The sequence below is a fragment of the Alosa sapidissima genome, chromosome 11 (genome assembly GCF_018492685.1).
Source record: "Alosa sapidissima isolate fAloSap1 chromosome 11, fAloSap1.pri, whole genome shotgun sequence".
In the NCBI taxonomy this organism is placed as follows: Eukaryota; Metazoa; Chordata; class Actinopteri; order Clupeiformes; family Clupeidae; genus Alosa; species Alosa sapidissima.
The window spans coordinates 30,235,515-30,252,994 of NC_055967.1; the positions used below are offsets into that span (position 1 = coordinate 30,235,515).

The window sequence follows — 17,480 nt, forward strand, 5'->3', positions numbered from 1 at the left end:
CCCATTCCATAACCACTCATTTCATGTATAGCGCCACCTAGTTAAACACAAAAAAGTAAAAATGAGGTGTTGTAATCACAGGTATCTGTGACCTAACATAGTCAAAACTGCACGAAATTGGAAGTGTAGGATCATTATGACACCCTCTGAATGCACGCCAAGTTTCGTGGAATTCCGTTCATGGGGGGCCACACAATAAATTAATTTATGTTACTATACACCAACTGGCCTGTAGGTGGCCGGAGACAGTTTTCTGTGAATATCTCAAGAACCGTAGGGCCTAGGAGGTCCACCTTTTTTTTGTATGTTGGTCTTAAGGGGGCATGTCAACCCATCCCATTACCACTTATTTCATGTATAGCGCCACCTAGTTAAAAATTAAAAAGCAAAAAATTAGGTGTTTTCATCACAATATCTCTGGCTGACATGGTCAAAACTGCACGAAATTGAAAGTGTAGGATCATTATGACACCCTCCGAATGCATGCCAAGTTTTGTGAACTTTCGTTCATGGGGGGCCTTACAATAAAATAATTTATGTGTACATTTAGTGACCGTACACCAACCAGAATTCCCGGGACACTGAAAGACCGGGGTACACGAAACTTGGTGGGCATGTAACCCTACATGGATAGCATGGAACCATCGTTTTTCGTTTTGATCTGTAGCCCCCCCGCTGTACTGGACCCCCTGAAAGGAGGGTAGGGCAGACACAGTTTTCTGTGAATATCTTGAGAACCGTAGGGCCTAGGATGACCATTTTTTTCCGTATGTTTGCCTCCAGGGGTCATGTTAACCCATTCCATGTGCACACATGTGCATAAACAGATACACACGCACACACATACATTCACAGTAATCATATATATGACACATACTCACACAATAGACATATGTACGCATGCATGCACATGCACAAACACACATACGCAGGCAAACACACACAAAAACATAAACGTGTACACGCACACATGCACACAATTCAAGAATTTCTCAGAATTATGAACAGGCAAGATGGGGTGTGGGGTTGTATAAAATGAATTTTACATGTGAAATCTATGAACTAATCATGTTTTGGTACTTGATGTCTAGCAGATACCAGTGAGAATTGTGTGTGGATAATGCAATTTAGTGAGACAGTTAGAATCATATAGGCCTTTCAGCGTGATTTATTTTTGTTGAAAAAATGTGCTGGACTGGGCGGCGGTCATATTTTGTACCTCTCTGCGGTACATATAGTTTATAAAGTGGGTGTGCAAAGACTAAACTTAACTAAATCTAACTAAAGCTTATCAAAAAATCAAAATCTATTTCCTAATTTAAACATGGATTTCAATACAAGTTTTTGCCTGAAATGGCACTGTACCTATTTACAAGGGCATTGTTCCCACCTCTTTTGGGGCCTACCATCAAATGTTGGACCTCTATAGAAAGCTTAGAACCTGTAGTTTTCGTAGGAAACAGTCAAAATAACTGTGTGATGTACTCCCACAAAGTTACAGAGGCTAGAATATAGTTTTTTCTTTCTGCCGGATTACAAGCATCTCTGAACTGAGCACATTTCAGCCCTCTAGGTCACTTGATATCCCTTAGAAACACAACTGAGCCCTAGCACCAGGTGTTGTGAAGCTGTGTGCAAAAGTAGATCAATATAGAATGAAAATATGAGTGCGTTAGACCATTATTTGCCAAGGTATGCTCATGCGTTTTGTAAAATGCAGAAACTCCCCATAGGACTTTTGGTTATCCAAAATGCATACTGACAATCAAATGCTTACTGCACATGAACCCCTTTGTGTAGAAGCATAATCCTGGTCTCAAATGAAAGCTAACACTTTGAGGTTTCTTGTGGACTGTTTAGATTGTATGCCAAGTGTTCTGATATAGACTGACTACACAACATATGGAATAATTGTACCAGACACAATAACAAACAAACAAACAATACAACAGAGACAAAGGCAGGGAAATACAATAACAAACAAACAAAACAATACAACAAAGACAAGTTATCTGTAGGAACTATGTGTTGGGTGGAGGAGAAGTGATCATTAAACAGAAAGGTCTTGAGATGTGCTTTGAAGAAAGGAAGAGAAGGACAGGCACGAAGGGGTTGGGGGAGGGAGTATAAGATAGACTATACATCTGTACAACTAATATTGGATAATACAACATGAAGATTCAATTTCTATGGATTCTTGTGAATATTTCAGTAGGGCCTACCCAATATGTTGCATCTACTTATTGTGCTGCAGCTATGCTGTAAGAGTCAAAGCTTTCAAATGGTGTATAACATTTCTTTCATTTCTTTCTACATATGTTGGGGGGAGGTGGGGGAGGGGGGTAACCGTCCTGCCGGCGGGACACTGAACACATCACATGATGTGCAAGATGTACTATGTCGACTTTTGGCTGCGGCAGGGTATGTGTTCAACTGCCATATTGGTGGTCCGAACTAACCCCATGCATTTCTAAGGATTTTTGTAGTGCTGTGTCTTTTCATTAGAAAGTCTCTGCCTTAGTGGTCTCATATAGGGGAAATTCAAAAAGGAACAAAATGACCACACAGAAGGGAGACATTTTCAGATTGCATTGTACTTGCATTTATTTCTCATCCCAATTTAATCACATTTATAGCAGTTTCACTACAGGAGAGGGACAATATGATCCTTCAAGTCTACATGATGAAAACATGGACATAATAGGATGTCAATAACAATAAGTCATAACAATGAACAGACTGCAACAACTCAGAAACATCTACAGTTGAAAACTAATTTCCTGACAAAATGTTTTAAGAAAATTATGTAATGATTTTTTGTATGTATCTAAATGTACCTCCAATAAGTGTAACACATCATTTGACATGTTGATACTAAAAGTGTGGGAGGAAACAATCAATCAGATTTTTGCCATTTTTCTTTAAAAAAACATCTAGTGTAGGGCAAACATAAAAATACATATCAGCATTATCTTATCTTGAACACTTTTCTTGAACACCGGTATAATCTGTATCTGTTAGAGATGCACCTTATACAGTACAGATATAAAGTGATTGCATTTGAGTCGCATAATGTCACATCACAGAAGGAGATGATGTACTGATAAAATTATTATCAATATTCAATGTCTCCATGATGTTACACCATTTAGTAGGCTGCTGTCAGTTAGACGCACAGCACACAGCATTTCATCAAAGAGACCGTGGAGCGTGGACCGTAAAGTGAATTTGACTGACAGCGAAAAAAAAACAAACACAAAGTGAAACAACTGAATACACGACTCAGTCACCAGAGACCATTTTGCATTGCTTTCAACTACCAAGCCTTGTCTAGCAGTCAAGCAAACAGTAAGCAGCACTACTTTCAGAGGCCAAAACAACTAGAAATGCTACGACTACTGTTTTCACTCGCAAGCTCCATGTGCATCATCCCTATAGAATAGGCAGCATCATGAGCGTGTACACACACACACACACACACACAAAAGGAAGTGGTTTGGAAAAAGAGAGAAAAAAAACACAGCACAAAGTGCAGCGTGTGGGCCAGGAAACAGAGAGCTGTCCGTTATCTGGGCCCTGGGATTCATGTTTCAGCCCCATCTAACAAACTCACACACACACACACACACACACTCACTCACACACTCACTCACACACACACACACAGCGCTCATCTTTACAGTGGAGCACTCTCCTCATCCTCCAGGGGCCCATTTGTGTGAGTGCACAAAAGAGAACAGGAGCCGGGCACTGTGAGCGAGGGGGCAGGTAAACTGATCAGTGACTCCCTCCAGTGAACAGCTGTGAAAGACGGGGGACCTGACAGTAGATCTTGCTTCCCTGCATCATCACCCCCCACCCCACACACACACACACACACACACACTGCAGACCCCTTTCCTGGCGTCGTGCACCTGCGCAGTGTGCATCTGCCTGGACCTTGTCTTACAACACAAAAGGCTAACAGTAAAACGGTGGCCCCTTGTCTAGCCCTCAGGGAAAAGGGCTGTGTTTTGGTTTAATTTCTGCAAACAGAGACAAGAAAGATGGCATTAAGTTTTGTAAATAATTCAATGCCTAAAGCCAAGGTGCACTTAACTGGCTATACACTACACATTTCTATTGCACTAAATAAATATTTAAGTGGTCTTGCTGAAGGTCTGAACAGAGGGTCTCTCAAATACTCAATTGGTTATCAATACAAAAAAGAAAATTATCCCTTAAACTGGCTCTGTCCCATTTAAGACATAGATAAAATATTGTAACACTAATCCATCTGTGCAAGCATGGTCTATCTTTAGAGCCATAAGCTACCACATTTCCATAAATTTCAACAGATGGAGCATGGTCTCAAAGGGATTATTGTGCATTGTATTGATTCCTTTGGAAGTTTCCCACTGCTCAGAAATGTTTGAATCCTTTTTGAAAATGCTTTGGATGTCATGTCTAAAGATTGTCAGCCTTTTCCTCCTATAATCCCATATAAACTTCAGCAATCTTTTATAGACAAACCATGACGTAAAATACATTACTAGTTCCACATTGGGTTTGACAGTTACTAATTAAACATACATTTCACCTGTAATTAGCTTCTTCCCATTTAACTACAACTACTTCTGCATCATGTGTGCCTAACAAGGTCATCTTAATGTTTAAGCTATTTCAGAACTTCTGACTCCATACTTGTATGTCACATCTCTCTAAACCAACAATTTGCTCTACTTTCTAATTTGATCCACACATGCCATAAGCACAGAGCACAATGTAACAACATGGTGACTTTGGGGGGAGTTCATTTTTCTTTTTCAGCATCCGCATGTGGCTTCTAAAAATGGAGACAGAATGATGAGCTTATTATGTCCAGTGCAAACACAACCGATGACTGCTTTGACCTGAAAGGATAAAGAGGACTGTTGCACAGACACGTTTAGAAGACGTCAAGACTTGCACCAGACAGACATGCGTGCAGTGGAGCCTCTCAGCAGAAATAAAAAAACATTTTTTGCTGATGTCTCCGAGAATGGATAGAAAGGTGGGGGGGGGGGAAAGGGAACTATGAAACTGTGCATTCAGCACAACGGAGACGCAGCTTTCCATAGAGTCTGGGACAATCCAGAACAGAGAGAGAGAGAGAGAGAGAGAGAGAGGAGTTGGTCTAAGGGTCATCTTCAAAGAGACAGTTAAAGCAGTTTGTTGGTCCACTGCTGTCCCTGCCTGTGCACAAGTCATGTTAGCGTCCCCTTCTTGCCAGCAGCGCTGCTGTAGCTGACGGCTGTGTAAAGTATTTGTGTGTTTGTGGGCACTGTACACCTGTTTTGTTGACAGATTTGACGCCTGGTTCCAGCTGGACACACAACAGGTCTGTTCCTTTTTTTCCATCAAGGCTGGTTATTCACCCTTTTGTTTCTTTGTTCTCTTTTCTTTTATCATGACCCTTTACGGAGCTCACAGATAAAAGTTGCAAACAGCAGTAACACTGCACTGCATGCAACATTCTACAGCTAAAGGATTTGAGGATTTGTCAGTAAATGCATTCGTAGACATACAACGAAATGAAATAAGAAAAAAAAAACAATGATAGTCTTCCCTCATTAAGAATTGGTTCCTTGAAGATCTGACTTCTAACTCAACTGACAGCAAACTTGTACTGTGATAACAGTACTGTAACCAGCATTAGTAGTAGTAATGCTGTTCACCAGCATTTGTATTTCTGTCTGAGAAAAATAACCTTATGGCACAACGCATATTGGTTCTGGCTCTACAAGTATAGCGAAAACTGTAAGGGCATAGAAATCACACAGAGCATATAAGGTCAAAAAAATAACAAAAAACAAACATTTACCCAGCTCACTAATGTCACGGTTCAACGTAACTATGCAATCACCCATCGGGGGAGTCTGGGGAATCCCCTGAATTGACTCTGACCTGCCAGGAGCATAGGGAACACAGAAGTGGTCAGTACGTGCTTTTCACTCAATCCTCCCTCAGACAATTAGAAACCTCAATCTCTTGTCTCTTAACAATTTGGTACTGTAAATATAAAATACATTTAACATGGTTTGCACATTGATAAAAAAAAATACATTTAGTGGAAGATGTAGTGGCTAATACCAACGTTGCATGGCATTGTAGGGTAGAACTAAGAATGGTCTGCACTCAGAGGGAGTGGGCCTTGCTGTGCGCATGTTTGTAAATATCCTTTTTTCCATTTTTGGGGGTGGGGGGGGCAGATTCCAAGGCAGAGCAAGTGAAAGCTGCAACACTGTAACACTGTTTCTTATCAACATGGCCTACTTAGGAATATTCTCCAGCATTTTAGCGATAGCTTGGGAGCAGTGGGGGAAACAGTACGACAGAGCAACTTTCAGAACGGGACATAAGAAGACAGAATGTGCCTTCTTTCAGCATTTCAAATATGTGCGTTCATTCAACACATAACTAGCACTCTCAAATCTCTAATCATGTCTTGTAATACTACAGGCAGGATAAAACCACCACCAAGCCTAACTGGATGAGCTGTTCTCCCTTCTCTCTCTGATCTCTGACAGTAGCAGATGTTTCCTCCCTGGCCTGTGATGACCGCCTGTGTTAACGGCCTCAGCAGACATAGGACAGAGATACACAGAACTGGCATGACACAAAGAGAAGGCAGAAGCATGAAATGAGAGAGACCTAGAGAAACGTGAGGATGCTACACCACATCAGATACATAGCTACCACCTGAGTGTGTGTGTGTGTTTGTGTGTGTGTGTGTGTGTGCGTGTGTGTCTCTGTGTATGTGCGCGTATGTATGACTGAGTGTGTGTGTGTGTGTGTGTGTGTGTGTGTGTGTGTGTGTGTGTGTGTGTGTGTGTGTGTGTCTGTGTGTGGGGGGTAAGAGGGGCAAGGTTCCCATCCATAAGCTTCCACCCTGCCCTGTGTTAGTCAGTCAACACTTGGAGCCCATAGGCGAGGTGCCATTCCTGAACCACTATAGAGTGAGGGCTGATTTGAGCGTGGTGTCACAGGGGCACGGTGAGGGGTTCGGAGATTTGTATCAGGATACATTTAGACACTAAAAGTGCGGCCTAAAGTACACAAATGCCCTGGTCATGCATCCAACAGCTACAACGGGATTACCCAGACCCACAACAAACATGAAAGCAGCTGAAGCGACATTGAGGAGAGCAGCAAGATGCAAAGACCTCAGAGAGAGAAATCAGAGAAGACTATGGATAATAGGCAGGGAGGTATGCTGCCCCCCCTCAGGCAGGTGTGAGGTGGGTGGCAGATGGAGCTTGGATACTGGGGCAGTGTTGGCGGGAGGGGTGGTGGGGGGGCATCTCACGCTCTTTTCCTGGCCATGTCGGCATCCTGACACTCGACGGCGGAGAGCGCAATGAGCATCTGCGCGGCGTAGTAGGTGGCCATGATGATGGCGCGCGAGTGCGGCACGGGGAAGCAGAATTTGTTGACGGCGATGGTCAGGTCGGACACCATGAAGAGCATGGCGCCCAGGCACGCCGACAGCTTGGTCCACGTCCACAGGTCGTTGGCCAGCTGCACGCCGGCGATGGCTCGCCAGCCCATGAAGCCGATCAGGGCGATGTACACGGCCACCAGGTAGGTAAACGGCCCGGACAGGTAGGGGTAGAGCAGCGCGTAGCTGACCGCCGAGACGGCCCCGATCACCAGGCCCGCCACTGCGTTCAGGGGTTTCATGCCGAATGCGGAGGAGTAGAGGATGTGGGTGATGGCAAACATCAGAAGCCCTGAAGAAAAGGCCAACAGAGAAGACAAGATCAGTGGGGAATTAGGATTATGTCATATCTTTGAACACTCTTGCTGTAATTATTTTCTCAAGATCATAATGAGCAATTATTGTATTGTTTTTTCACAAGATTAAAGACCCGTGAAATTTCATACAACGACCAAACATAAACACATAATATTACTGGAAATTAAGAGTAGATAAGATGAGATAGATAAGCTGTTATCTACCCAATATAGATTCCATGACACAAAATACAGTAAGTGATAATGAACAAACTCACCATGGCTGAAGTAGCCCTGCTCCTGCCAGATTAAAAAGGCATCTCCCAGAGCAGAGAATATGAGTCCAGCTAAGATCTTTCGGGCACTGGAATGAGCACCTAAAAAGCTGATGCCGTGCGCCAGCAGAAAGACCCACAGGCAGAAGATGGGCAGGCACTTGATGAGAGCGCTGAACCAGGAAGGACTGGAGGTGGGCAACCACAGCACGAAGTACACACAGGTGGCCTTGAAGAAGGGCACTAGCTTCGGCCCCTCCGACTTCACCTAGAAAGAGTTTAGCCATTAAGCGAAAACACCACTTAATCATTACAAGTGACCATTATTTGGACAGCGTACCCATCACCAGATAAATCATTTTCAAAATGATCTACATCTGAATGGCTGGCAGTGTGCTCTAGTCTGACAAAGTTTAATCATCTGCAGATGGGACGTGTCTCCCGCAGGCCAGAGCCAGGAGAGCTGCTCTCGGGAAGTGATTCTGTTGTGCAAAGCAGTTTCTGTGGCAAAGGAGAGGTATGTGAGGTCAGACAATAAAAACAGCCAAGGCAAAGTGACTTGGAGTTAAGTCTGCAATTAGCATGTGATCCATGTAGGAGAACAGGGTCAAAAGGCCTGCAACAAGCATTGTTGTATTTTATTATGTATTTTATATGTAAAATGCAGTCTCTTTTTATACTACTTAGAGTAGTGGTACGGTGGTCTGTACTTTTATTAATGAGGAAGTTATATGGCTAATGCTTGAGGTGCATTCAATTCTTTAGAAACTGTCAAAAAGCTCTTTCAGCTCAAGGGAAGTGAAAAATGAAATGAAAGCGGATCATCTTACTGGCACACACACACACACACACACACACACACACAGGCGTCAGACGCACCCCCACCACACACACACACACAGGCATCAGACGCACCCCCACCACACACACACACACAGGCGTCAGACGCACCCCCACCACACACACAGCCACCCCCCCCCCCCACACACACACAGGAGTCAGACGCACCCCCACCACACACACAGTCTATTTTTTTAGAACTCCATAGGGAAGCTTTTTACACTATACTCTGACTCATCACAAATGAGCCAGCGGAGTTGTGGAGTTTCAACCCAGTGTGTGTGTGTGTGTGTGTGTGTGTGGAGGGAGGGAGGTGTACTGAGTCTATGCCTGGTCCAGCATCCAGAGCCTTCCATTGCACAGCTGCTGCGATGGAGCCTGGAGGGCATGGGCAGTTACACAGCATGGGCATTAGGAGAGACTGGGCTGACCTCAAACATGGCTGCAGATTAAGTACACTAAACTTCAACACTGGCATTTAGTGACATGTGACTTTAGTCAGGGTACTACCCACAATTTGCTTCAAGTGTGGAGACATGTTCAGAAGCGACATGCATGTTATCTATCTACGGAGGCAATAAAGACGTGCAAGAAAGAGAATGAGGGAGAGAGAGAGAAAGTGAGGGAAAGAGTGAGATGAGAGAGAGAGAGAGAGGAGAGGGATCGGGTTTGCTCTTGACTGTTTTCGTGTATAGCTGCCACTGCCCTCTCCACAGCAGGGAAGTGTTTTCTAGGTCATCTGCCCAGATGTGGACGTGGGGCCCAGATGAGTGGAGCAGCACTCTGGCCCATCCTGTGGACACAGCCCCTGGCCCCGGAGGAGCCCGTGCACACTGGCCCATCCTGTGGAGACAGCCCCTGGCCCCGGAGGAGCCCGTGCACAGCCCTCACAAGCAGCTCTTTAACTCCGGCCATTAAAGCTCAATACATAGAACAACTCAGCCTGCGGGTTTGTTTTGGGTGCATAAGGAAGGAATGTGTGGCCAATCAGTTAGCTGAGAATAAAAGTCCATTAAGTGTTATGAGTTAACCATTACATGCCCGGCTTTCTCTGTCTTTCAAGGGCCTCCTGGCAAAAAATACCACCAAACATCTCAATATGCCACACTACTAAAAAAATACACCATTCCATCATATGTTGGACCCAAAAGCATAATCTCTCTTTTCCCCCCTGCAATTCTGAAAAAAAAAAGTCTTTAGATAAGGCTATCTGAAGTATTACTAATCTGATCTGACACAGGTTTTAGTGCATTCATTCAAACCCTCTCAGAGCAATATTTCCCGGAGGTGTTAGATATCCCTTTCCTTGATAGTCATGTGTTCTTTTCAACCCAGTGGGAGAGAAGTGAAGCTGTTATTTCTTGTTTTTCTCCCCTAAGAACAGCTCTGGAACATTATGTCCAAGGTTTTCAACACTTACAAATGTCACACATTCAACATCAGATTTCCCTACATCTCAGGGCCAATCACAACTGACAAGGGTAAGTGGGCAGCACCATTATGTGAAAAAGAGACATTTAAAAAATGAATTACCCAAGCTGTCACTACAGGCCTAATTCTTAGGGAGAAATAAGAAATTGAATATAACCATGTAATTATTCAACAATAAACACACAATCTCATTTATGGTGTGATAAGCTGAAAAGCCAGCTGACCTGCTCAGAAGGGGAAAAAAGGATTCTGTCCATTCGTGGAGCTTACAAAAGAGTTCAAAGACATGATCATAGGCTACGGCTTAAGAAATCAGGGTAGGCAAATTAATAAGACTTATGCCTATAACTTCTTTCACTTTTCTAAAGTTCACAAAAACGGTATTTGTTGTTAATGAGAAATGAGATTCTTGCGGATTGCTGCTTAAGCAATAATTATTAATTTAGGCTATTGTGGACCATAGGACTTCAAAAGCGCATGGACCACACACATCGCGCATGCGTTGCCAAAAGCTAAACAAAAAGAGACAAAAAGCTCCTCATGTGATGAAATTTCCTTTCAGTTTAGCCAACACATCGTGAAAACAACTGAGACACGGTGGCTTCTAGAACAATATTGAGTATTGTTGATTACAGTGTTTCACAAATCTAAAATCTAATGCCATGTTATCGTAGGCCTAAACTGAAAAGGAACACTGACGTATGAGACAAAGTGCCTGGAATAGCTTTAAACCGACTCCATCAGTAGCCTAAGATAATCGGCTGGTGGTCAAGAACCACTGAACTTATATAGGTGATAGAGCACATGGTATCTTATTTAGGCACAGGAATAAAATGACCCAAATAACATCCTATTTCTTATCATAAGCAAGCACATTGTCTAGGCTATTGTGAGTCTGAAAAAAGACATGCTTCCTAATTATCACGTGTTCACTGTTTACCCAGATAGTCTCGAGTAGGCTGCAGACTGCTTTGACGGTAGACTACTGAATCTTGAATATGGTCAACAGAGCATAGCATAACACAAATAAATAATGAATCATAGTTAGCCCACGCGAAGACTTACAGCTACAGGCATAGTCTATATATAGTGAAGCTGTTATTTCTTTATATATAAATATATATATAAATATATATATATACACATAAATCTAATAAGGCTAAAAGCTTTGTCGTCTGTGCAACATCTAGCTTATATCCCTTCAAAACGCGTCGATATCTTCATCAAATCAATACTAACCTAGGCTGCTTCAGATATGAAATGACTGCTGGGCATAGCCTAAAGTTTTTTGACAACGATACCCTTACGTAAAAAGAGCTTACCACAGTGACAGGCGAGACCATCTCTACAGCTGTAAAGAGACCTTGTTACTGCTACTGTACGTAAGTATTCAGCCGAGAATACGATGTATTTTGAGGGGTACCAGTTTTTCGCAGTGCACAGTTCTTTGTATCCCGAATTGTTTTTGTGTCCCTTGTTAGGGGCAGGCCATCATGAAGAGGGATGGGGCACAGCAGCAGTAATCGTGGGAGGAGATTATTGTAAAAACACTGATAGGATGCTGTTAATGAATCTGTCCAATCAAAAGTCCCAAAAGCTGTCAAGGGGGCGAGATTGACCTCTTCGATACGCCCATTTATAGGAGGGGCTTAATAATCAGTGAGCAACAAAAACACAGATGGCCAGTGTTTGTCTACTGACCTCACGGAAGACCCATCTTCTCTCGAATACCCTACAATCAAATTGTAAAAAAGTGTACTGTACATGACAGGCCTATAGCCTATCTTCAACGGGATACAAATACTCCTATATGCAAGTTCTGTGTGTATACATTTGTTTTTGATGTTACAATGTTTGATATTCAATAGTTTTAGAAGATTATCTAGAATTAAAAAATATCAAAATTATGGTAGGCTGGATGTCTGCTTAGAAAGTGTATACATCCCCCGGACGTGACATCATGAGCCTGAACCGGATGACGTGTTTAAATCAACCCCCAGCTCAGCTGTTGTGCTAACGACTGACAAATTAAGTTTTTTTTTCGCCGTTATATACCATGTATATACATTTAGCAGTTGATTGTTTGTAACATTAGATTATCAGAATATCCACCTTTATGGTCTCACGAGAATAGAAGTCGGTGTAAATTCAGTTGAAGCCTATTTACGTGGATTATCATACCAGACTGGTGAAACCCCTGGTCTTTTTTTTGCTAACGATAGCTGAAAGACAGCTAGCTAACGTTACTAGTGTAACGTAGCTAGTTTATACCACATTATCACATCGACCTCGACAGTGGACTCATTTTAACAGTTTTGTGAACAACGAAAGCGCCGTCACGGAGGATTCATTTGGGGGAGGGCTAGTGTACTGGCTAGCTTGCAACGTTAATCAGATAACCAGTTGTCATCGGTGGTGGGTAGCAGCATGGACTTTGAAAATGTCCTGGCAATGGCTTCTCAAAACCAGGGCCTCAGTAGCCTTCCGGTGGGTCTTGAGTTTTTAATTTTATGTGTTGTCATGAAAGCTGTTTGCGGCCGAAATGTTTAAAGATGTTGTATGAGTTATAGCGGCAGCAACATCCACTGACTAAGCCACGTAACGGTGGAAATGTAGAAATAAGTATCATGCTGTGAGCTTGCAAATGGTATGCATGGGATTAGGATGAAGTTGCGATGAATAATAATAATGTTCACGTTACAATTCAGGGTTGTAATTTAAAATGTCACACCACTGCAGTCACTCACTAAACTGTATTTATTTAGCTGGATTATCCTATGCCTCTGATTACAAATAAAAAAATATATGAATATCTCTGAGGCCATTTACAGTGGCCTGTCTTGTGTATTGATATTTTTCACTTACAAACAGACTTATTCATTAAAACCATGTATTGATTTTCCAGCACAATATTAGGGATAGTATTGTGCCCCAGATATGGGATAGTAATGTAATTCATTTCATTGGTTCATCCATAGTCTTCCCTGATGTTCAGAACAAGTAATGTTGACAATGTTCTTATATGTGATGTGTCCGCAGAAGAGATACAGTTTACAAACTGGCCCACCGAAAAAGGATCCCAGAGTTAAAGGCGTCAATTCAGCAGCCGTTCAGGCTTTCTTGAAGAAACAAGAGGCTGACCAGAAAAAGAAAGGTAAACATAGGAATGTAACTGCATATAACCATTGTTTACTCTATCAATAATTTAATTCTATTACTTAGCATCAGAGAACATGCATAACTATTCTCTAATTGTTCTGTAATGTTTTTATTCTGTTCATAAAGTACAAAAGATGAAGAAGGAGAAAGAGGTACTTCAGGCGAAACGTGAGGAATTGAAAACGGATAGAAAGGCTCGCGCGATGGCGTCCCGCACAAAGGATAACTTCCATGGTTACAATGGTGTCCCCATAGTGGAAGTTCCAAAGAAGAGAAGGTCCAGAGGAGAGGGCAGAGAGGATGACAACCAGAGGGGTGAAGGGTATGAAGATGACGAAGATAACTATGAGTATGGAGAGACGGAGTCTGAATCTGAGCCGGAACAGGTTCCAGAGAGGCCAGCGGCAAAGAGCCAGTTGTCCAGCAAGTCCGTATCTAAACCAGTGACTAAGAAACCTGGGGGCCCAGCTAAAGCTGCACCCCCGCCTATGAACTTTGCCGAGTTGCTGAAGCTTGCCGCGAAAAAGCAGCACGAACCGGTTGAGATAAAACCAGTGCCAAAGAAGAGTGAGGAGCGGCCGCTCAGCGCAGAGGACCTGAGGGAGCTCGAGATCGAACGCAGGATCAAGGAACGGAGGCAACAAGAGAAGGGGCGCGACACCAAGTCCGAGCTCAAAAGCAAAGCACAGCTCAACTCGAACACTCACAGGAAGAGTGTCCCTGAGAGAGACAGCAGGGGAGGCAGCAAGCCACACAAGAGTCTCCCGGAAAAATCCTCCTCCAGCGAGTCCAGCAGGAAGCCAAAGCCCCACGGCTCCGGAGAGCGGCCACACAGCTCAGCCAAGACGTCTCTGTCGGACCGACCAAAACCTACCTTAAACTCCTCAGGTTCCTCAGGTGGCAGCAGAGCGCCGGCAAAGGCCAGCTCGCAGGTATCTGCCAAACAGCCGGCCGCCAGGCCCTCCTCAAGCCAGAGACCCAACAGCTCCACAAGTGACCTTAACCCAAGGAAAGGGAACCACCCACCTTCTTCAGGTAAGCCAAGTTCTTCTGGGACCAGACCCTCGGGTGCCAGCCAAGGAGCACAGCGCAGCAGCTCGGGCCAGAGTCGACCTGGCCAGGGCAGCTCGGACAAAGGGTCATCTTCCGGGAGGGCAGAGCACCAGCGACCGGGGGGCAGCCATGGCAGTGCCCCCCGGCCGAGTAGTAACGGACAAATGCGGCAGGTGTCTGGTGGAGCCGCAGGAAAACTGGGAGGCGCAGCACAGCAAAGACCAGGGGGAAGCTTACAAGGGAGGCCTGGGAGTAGCGTTCAAGCAAGGCCGGGGGGTAGCGTACAAGGAAGGCCGGGGGGTAGCGTACAAGGAAGGCCGGGGGGTAGCGTACAAGCAAGGCCGGGGGGTAGCGTACAAGGGAGGCCTGGGGGTAGCGTACAAGGGAGGCCTGGGGGTAGCGTACAAGGGAGGCCGGGGGGTAGCTTACAAGCGAGGCCTGGGGGTGGAGGGCCTAGGCCTGCAGCTGCTGGAGGAGTGCCTGGGAGGGCAGGGGGAGGTGGTGGGCCCTCAGGGCCTGGGCGACCAAAGTGTACTGTGGTGGCCGAGACCATCTCCTCTAAGAACATGGTGCCAAAACCTGGAATGGCTCCCAGACCAGGAATGCCGCCTAGACCCGGAGGACCCTCTAGACCAGGAATGCCACCCAGACAAGGAATACCAGCAAGACCTTATGGTCAGGGGCCCCCTGCTAGGCCTCCTGGTAAGTGCTGCAGTTATAACATTACCATGAGTATTAATTATTGATGTTTGAATTTGTTTGTATCATAAAGTAAACAATGTTCCACCTTCCTTCCTTTAATTTTGAGTCAATCATGTGGTTGCAGTACATCAGTTACCATAGTTGGCATGATCCATTCTCACACACAGCATAGAATGTCTTTACTCATCTGTACATCTTTGAACACCAATTTGTGGAGATCTAGGTTTGATCTGATTATGGCGGTTTGTACGTTTCCTCTAACTCCAGCACTAAGTCAGTGACTCCTCATGCCTGTGCTTCCATACTAACCTGGTGTTTGTTGTCATCGGTGCCAGTGTTACTAGTGGCCTGCTGGAATAGTGAGTCAGCAGGCTTAGATGGCCATTGTCACCCACCGTGGTCCTGTCAAACAGCAACACAATAGAGAGTTTACAGCATTGGCCATGATTCTGAGTGGAAAGTTCAGACTGTCATGATCATACTCTTCCAGAAGAGCATTCCACTTGGCCATTCCATCTGATAGTTTGAAAAGGTTGGTTTGGTTGTACTGTATATTCAGAAATGGTTGTCTCTTATCTAGGTGCAATGTTGCCACCCATCACGTCTGCCTACAAACGACGATATGTTGATGACGATGAGGACGATGAGGACCCAGAGATGGATGACTTCATCGACGATGGAGGAGAGGATCAAGATGAAATTTCAAAACATATCAGGGAAATCTTTGGCTATGATCGGAACAAGTAAGCAAAGCTAGAATTCTTGTTACAGTTTAACAAAGTAGTTATAAGCTGCCACATATACAAATGTAATGCACTTGAGGGGAAAAAATAAATAAATTAAAATACCTCTTCTCTAGTGGTGTTGACCTTGCTTGACCTTGACCTCTCATGCGTATGTATTTGTGCAGATACAAAGAGGAGAGTGACTATGCATTGCGGTTTATGGAGAGCAGTTGGAGAGATCAGCAGAAAGAGGAGGCCAGGAGGTAAGTGCTGCCGCATCCAGTCCAGCAGACTAGTCAAAAGACAGCAGACAAAGGTTGCTTGTCTATGAATCCACTTCCACATCATAGTCACTTCTATCATCTATCACGTGTCTGTTTTGTGTGTGTCTGTGTGTTGTTTTTTCCACCTGTGCGCCCTCTGTGTGCGTGAAAGCCTGAGGATGGCTGTGCTGGAGGATGAAGAGGAGGAGCGACGTGAACTGGAAGATCTCAGACGCCAAAGCGCCAAGAAAAGAAAATTAAAATGATGTTACCAGCCCCCTGTTTATTGCTGCACCGTACGCTCGTGTGGTCAACTGTTTTTTTTGTTTTGTTGATGTGGGACAGGGACTTTAACGCTACTAGCACAGTGAGCTTGAACGCATCTTTTTTTCTCTCCCACCCACAATTTCCCCCATTTTAGTTTACGCCTGGGCATCAAGGAGGACGAGGAGGAGCTGCGTTTGGAGGAGGAAGAGAACAAACGGAAACTAGCGCTCTTGAAAGCCAAACGGAGAAAGATCTAGGGGCGAGACGACAAAAGAAAAACAAAACAGAAAATCCGCTTTATATGAACTTTGGGTCAAGGAGGAATGTTAGTGAGGAACAGGTGACTCTTGCTGCTCTCACTTGTTGTATTTTTTATTTATTGGAAATTCCCCTGAAAGGGAGCAGTTTTGCACTACGGAGAGCGCCTTGTCTTGGTGAATTACACTGAGGAAAATAATGTAATGAAAAGCAATCGCAGACTTCATTTTTGTACCGACAGCAAATCATTCATATATGTATGTACGTTTGGAGGCCTTACATCTGACTGACATTTCTTCAAACAGATCAGACACCGTGGAGATCATTTTATTCTATTAATATAAGTATGGTTAAGTGAAAACTGCCATTTGTTTGAATTGTACTGCGCTATTTTTCTTGTTAAAAGTGATTTGTCGAATGCCGCCTGGGTGTTTTTTCTCCACCCCCCCCCCCCCCCCCCTCTCCCTCTCCCTCTCCATAAATACTTATGAACACACACACACACACAGCAGTTTATAGAGAGCAGTTGGAGTGGTATATGGAGTGTTAATAAAAGGGCTGTACATCAGGCTAACCTAGGTAACTTTGGGACCCTCTGATCTCTAAAAGTACACTGCACTGAACAGGTTCTGTTTCTATAGTGTTATCTAAGTAAGTATCAGTTATTCCTAAATTACCTGGGTAAGCCAGTAACTTTGCTTAGTAATACACCCCCTGAGATATGCAGGAGAAGGATTTGTTTTAAACAATTT

At 44.1% G+C, this 17,480-nt stretch overlaps 2 protein-coding genes across 5 annotated transcripts; one reads left to right on the top strand and one right to left on the bottom strand.

Annotated features, from left to right (window-relative positions):
• Positions 1-2,578: 2,578 nt before the first annotated feature.
• Positions 2,579-11,783, bottom strand: tmem86a (transmembrane protein 86A). Of its 2 annotated transcripts, XR_006035006.1 has the most exons (4): positions 11,624-11,783; positions 8,034-8,298; positions 3,860-7,751; positions 2,579-3,644 (listed from the first exon to the last, which is right to left on the bottom strand). XR_006035006.1 is itself a non-coding variant. In XM_042109577.1 (3 exons), the coding sequence occupies exons 1-3, from the start codon at positions 11,642-11,644 to the stop codon at positions 7,324-7,326; spliced, it is 714 nt and encodes a 237-aa protein (XP_041965511.1). In that variant the 5' UTR covers positions 11,645-11,783; the 3' UTR covers positions 2,579-7,323. The 2 variants fall into 2 exon arrangements, 1 of the variants encoding a protein (XP_041965511.1); XM_042109577.1 differs by having other exon boundaries at positions 2,579-7,751.
• Positions 11,784-12,003: 220 nt separating this feature from the next.
• Positions 12,004-17,146, top strand: spty2d1 (SPT2 chromatin protein domain containing 1). Of its 3 annotated transcripts, none has more exons than XM_042109576.1 (6): positions 12,004-12,122; positions 13,341-13,455; positions 13,587-15,215; positions 15,796-15,958; positions 16,126-16,203; positions 16,625-17,146. In XM_042109576.1, exons 3-6 carry the CDS (start codon positions 13,595-13,597, stop codon positions 16,725-16,727), a joined length of 1,965 nt encoding a protein of 654 aa, XP_041965510.1. In that variant the 5' UTR covers positions 12,004-12,122; positions 13,341-13,455; positions 13,587-13,594; the 3' UTR covers positions 16,728-17,146. The 3 variants fall into 3 exon arrangements, with proteins under 3 accessions (XP_041965510.1, XP_041965509.1, XP_041965508.1); XM_042109575.1 differs by lacking the exon at positions 12,004-12,122 and adding an exon at positions 12,164-12,788 and having other exon boundaries at positions 16,376-17,146; XM_042109574.1 differs by lacking the exon at positions 12,004-12,122 and adding an exon at positions 12,168-12,788.
• Positions 17,147-17,480: the final 334 nt, after the last annotated feature.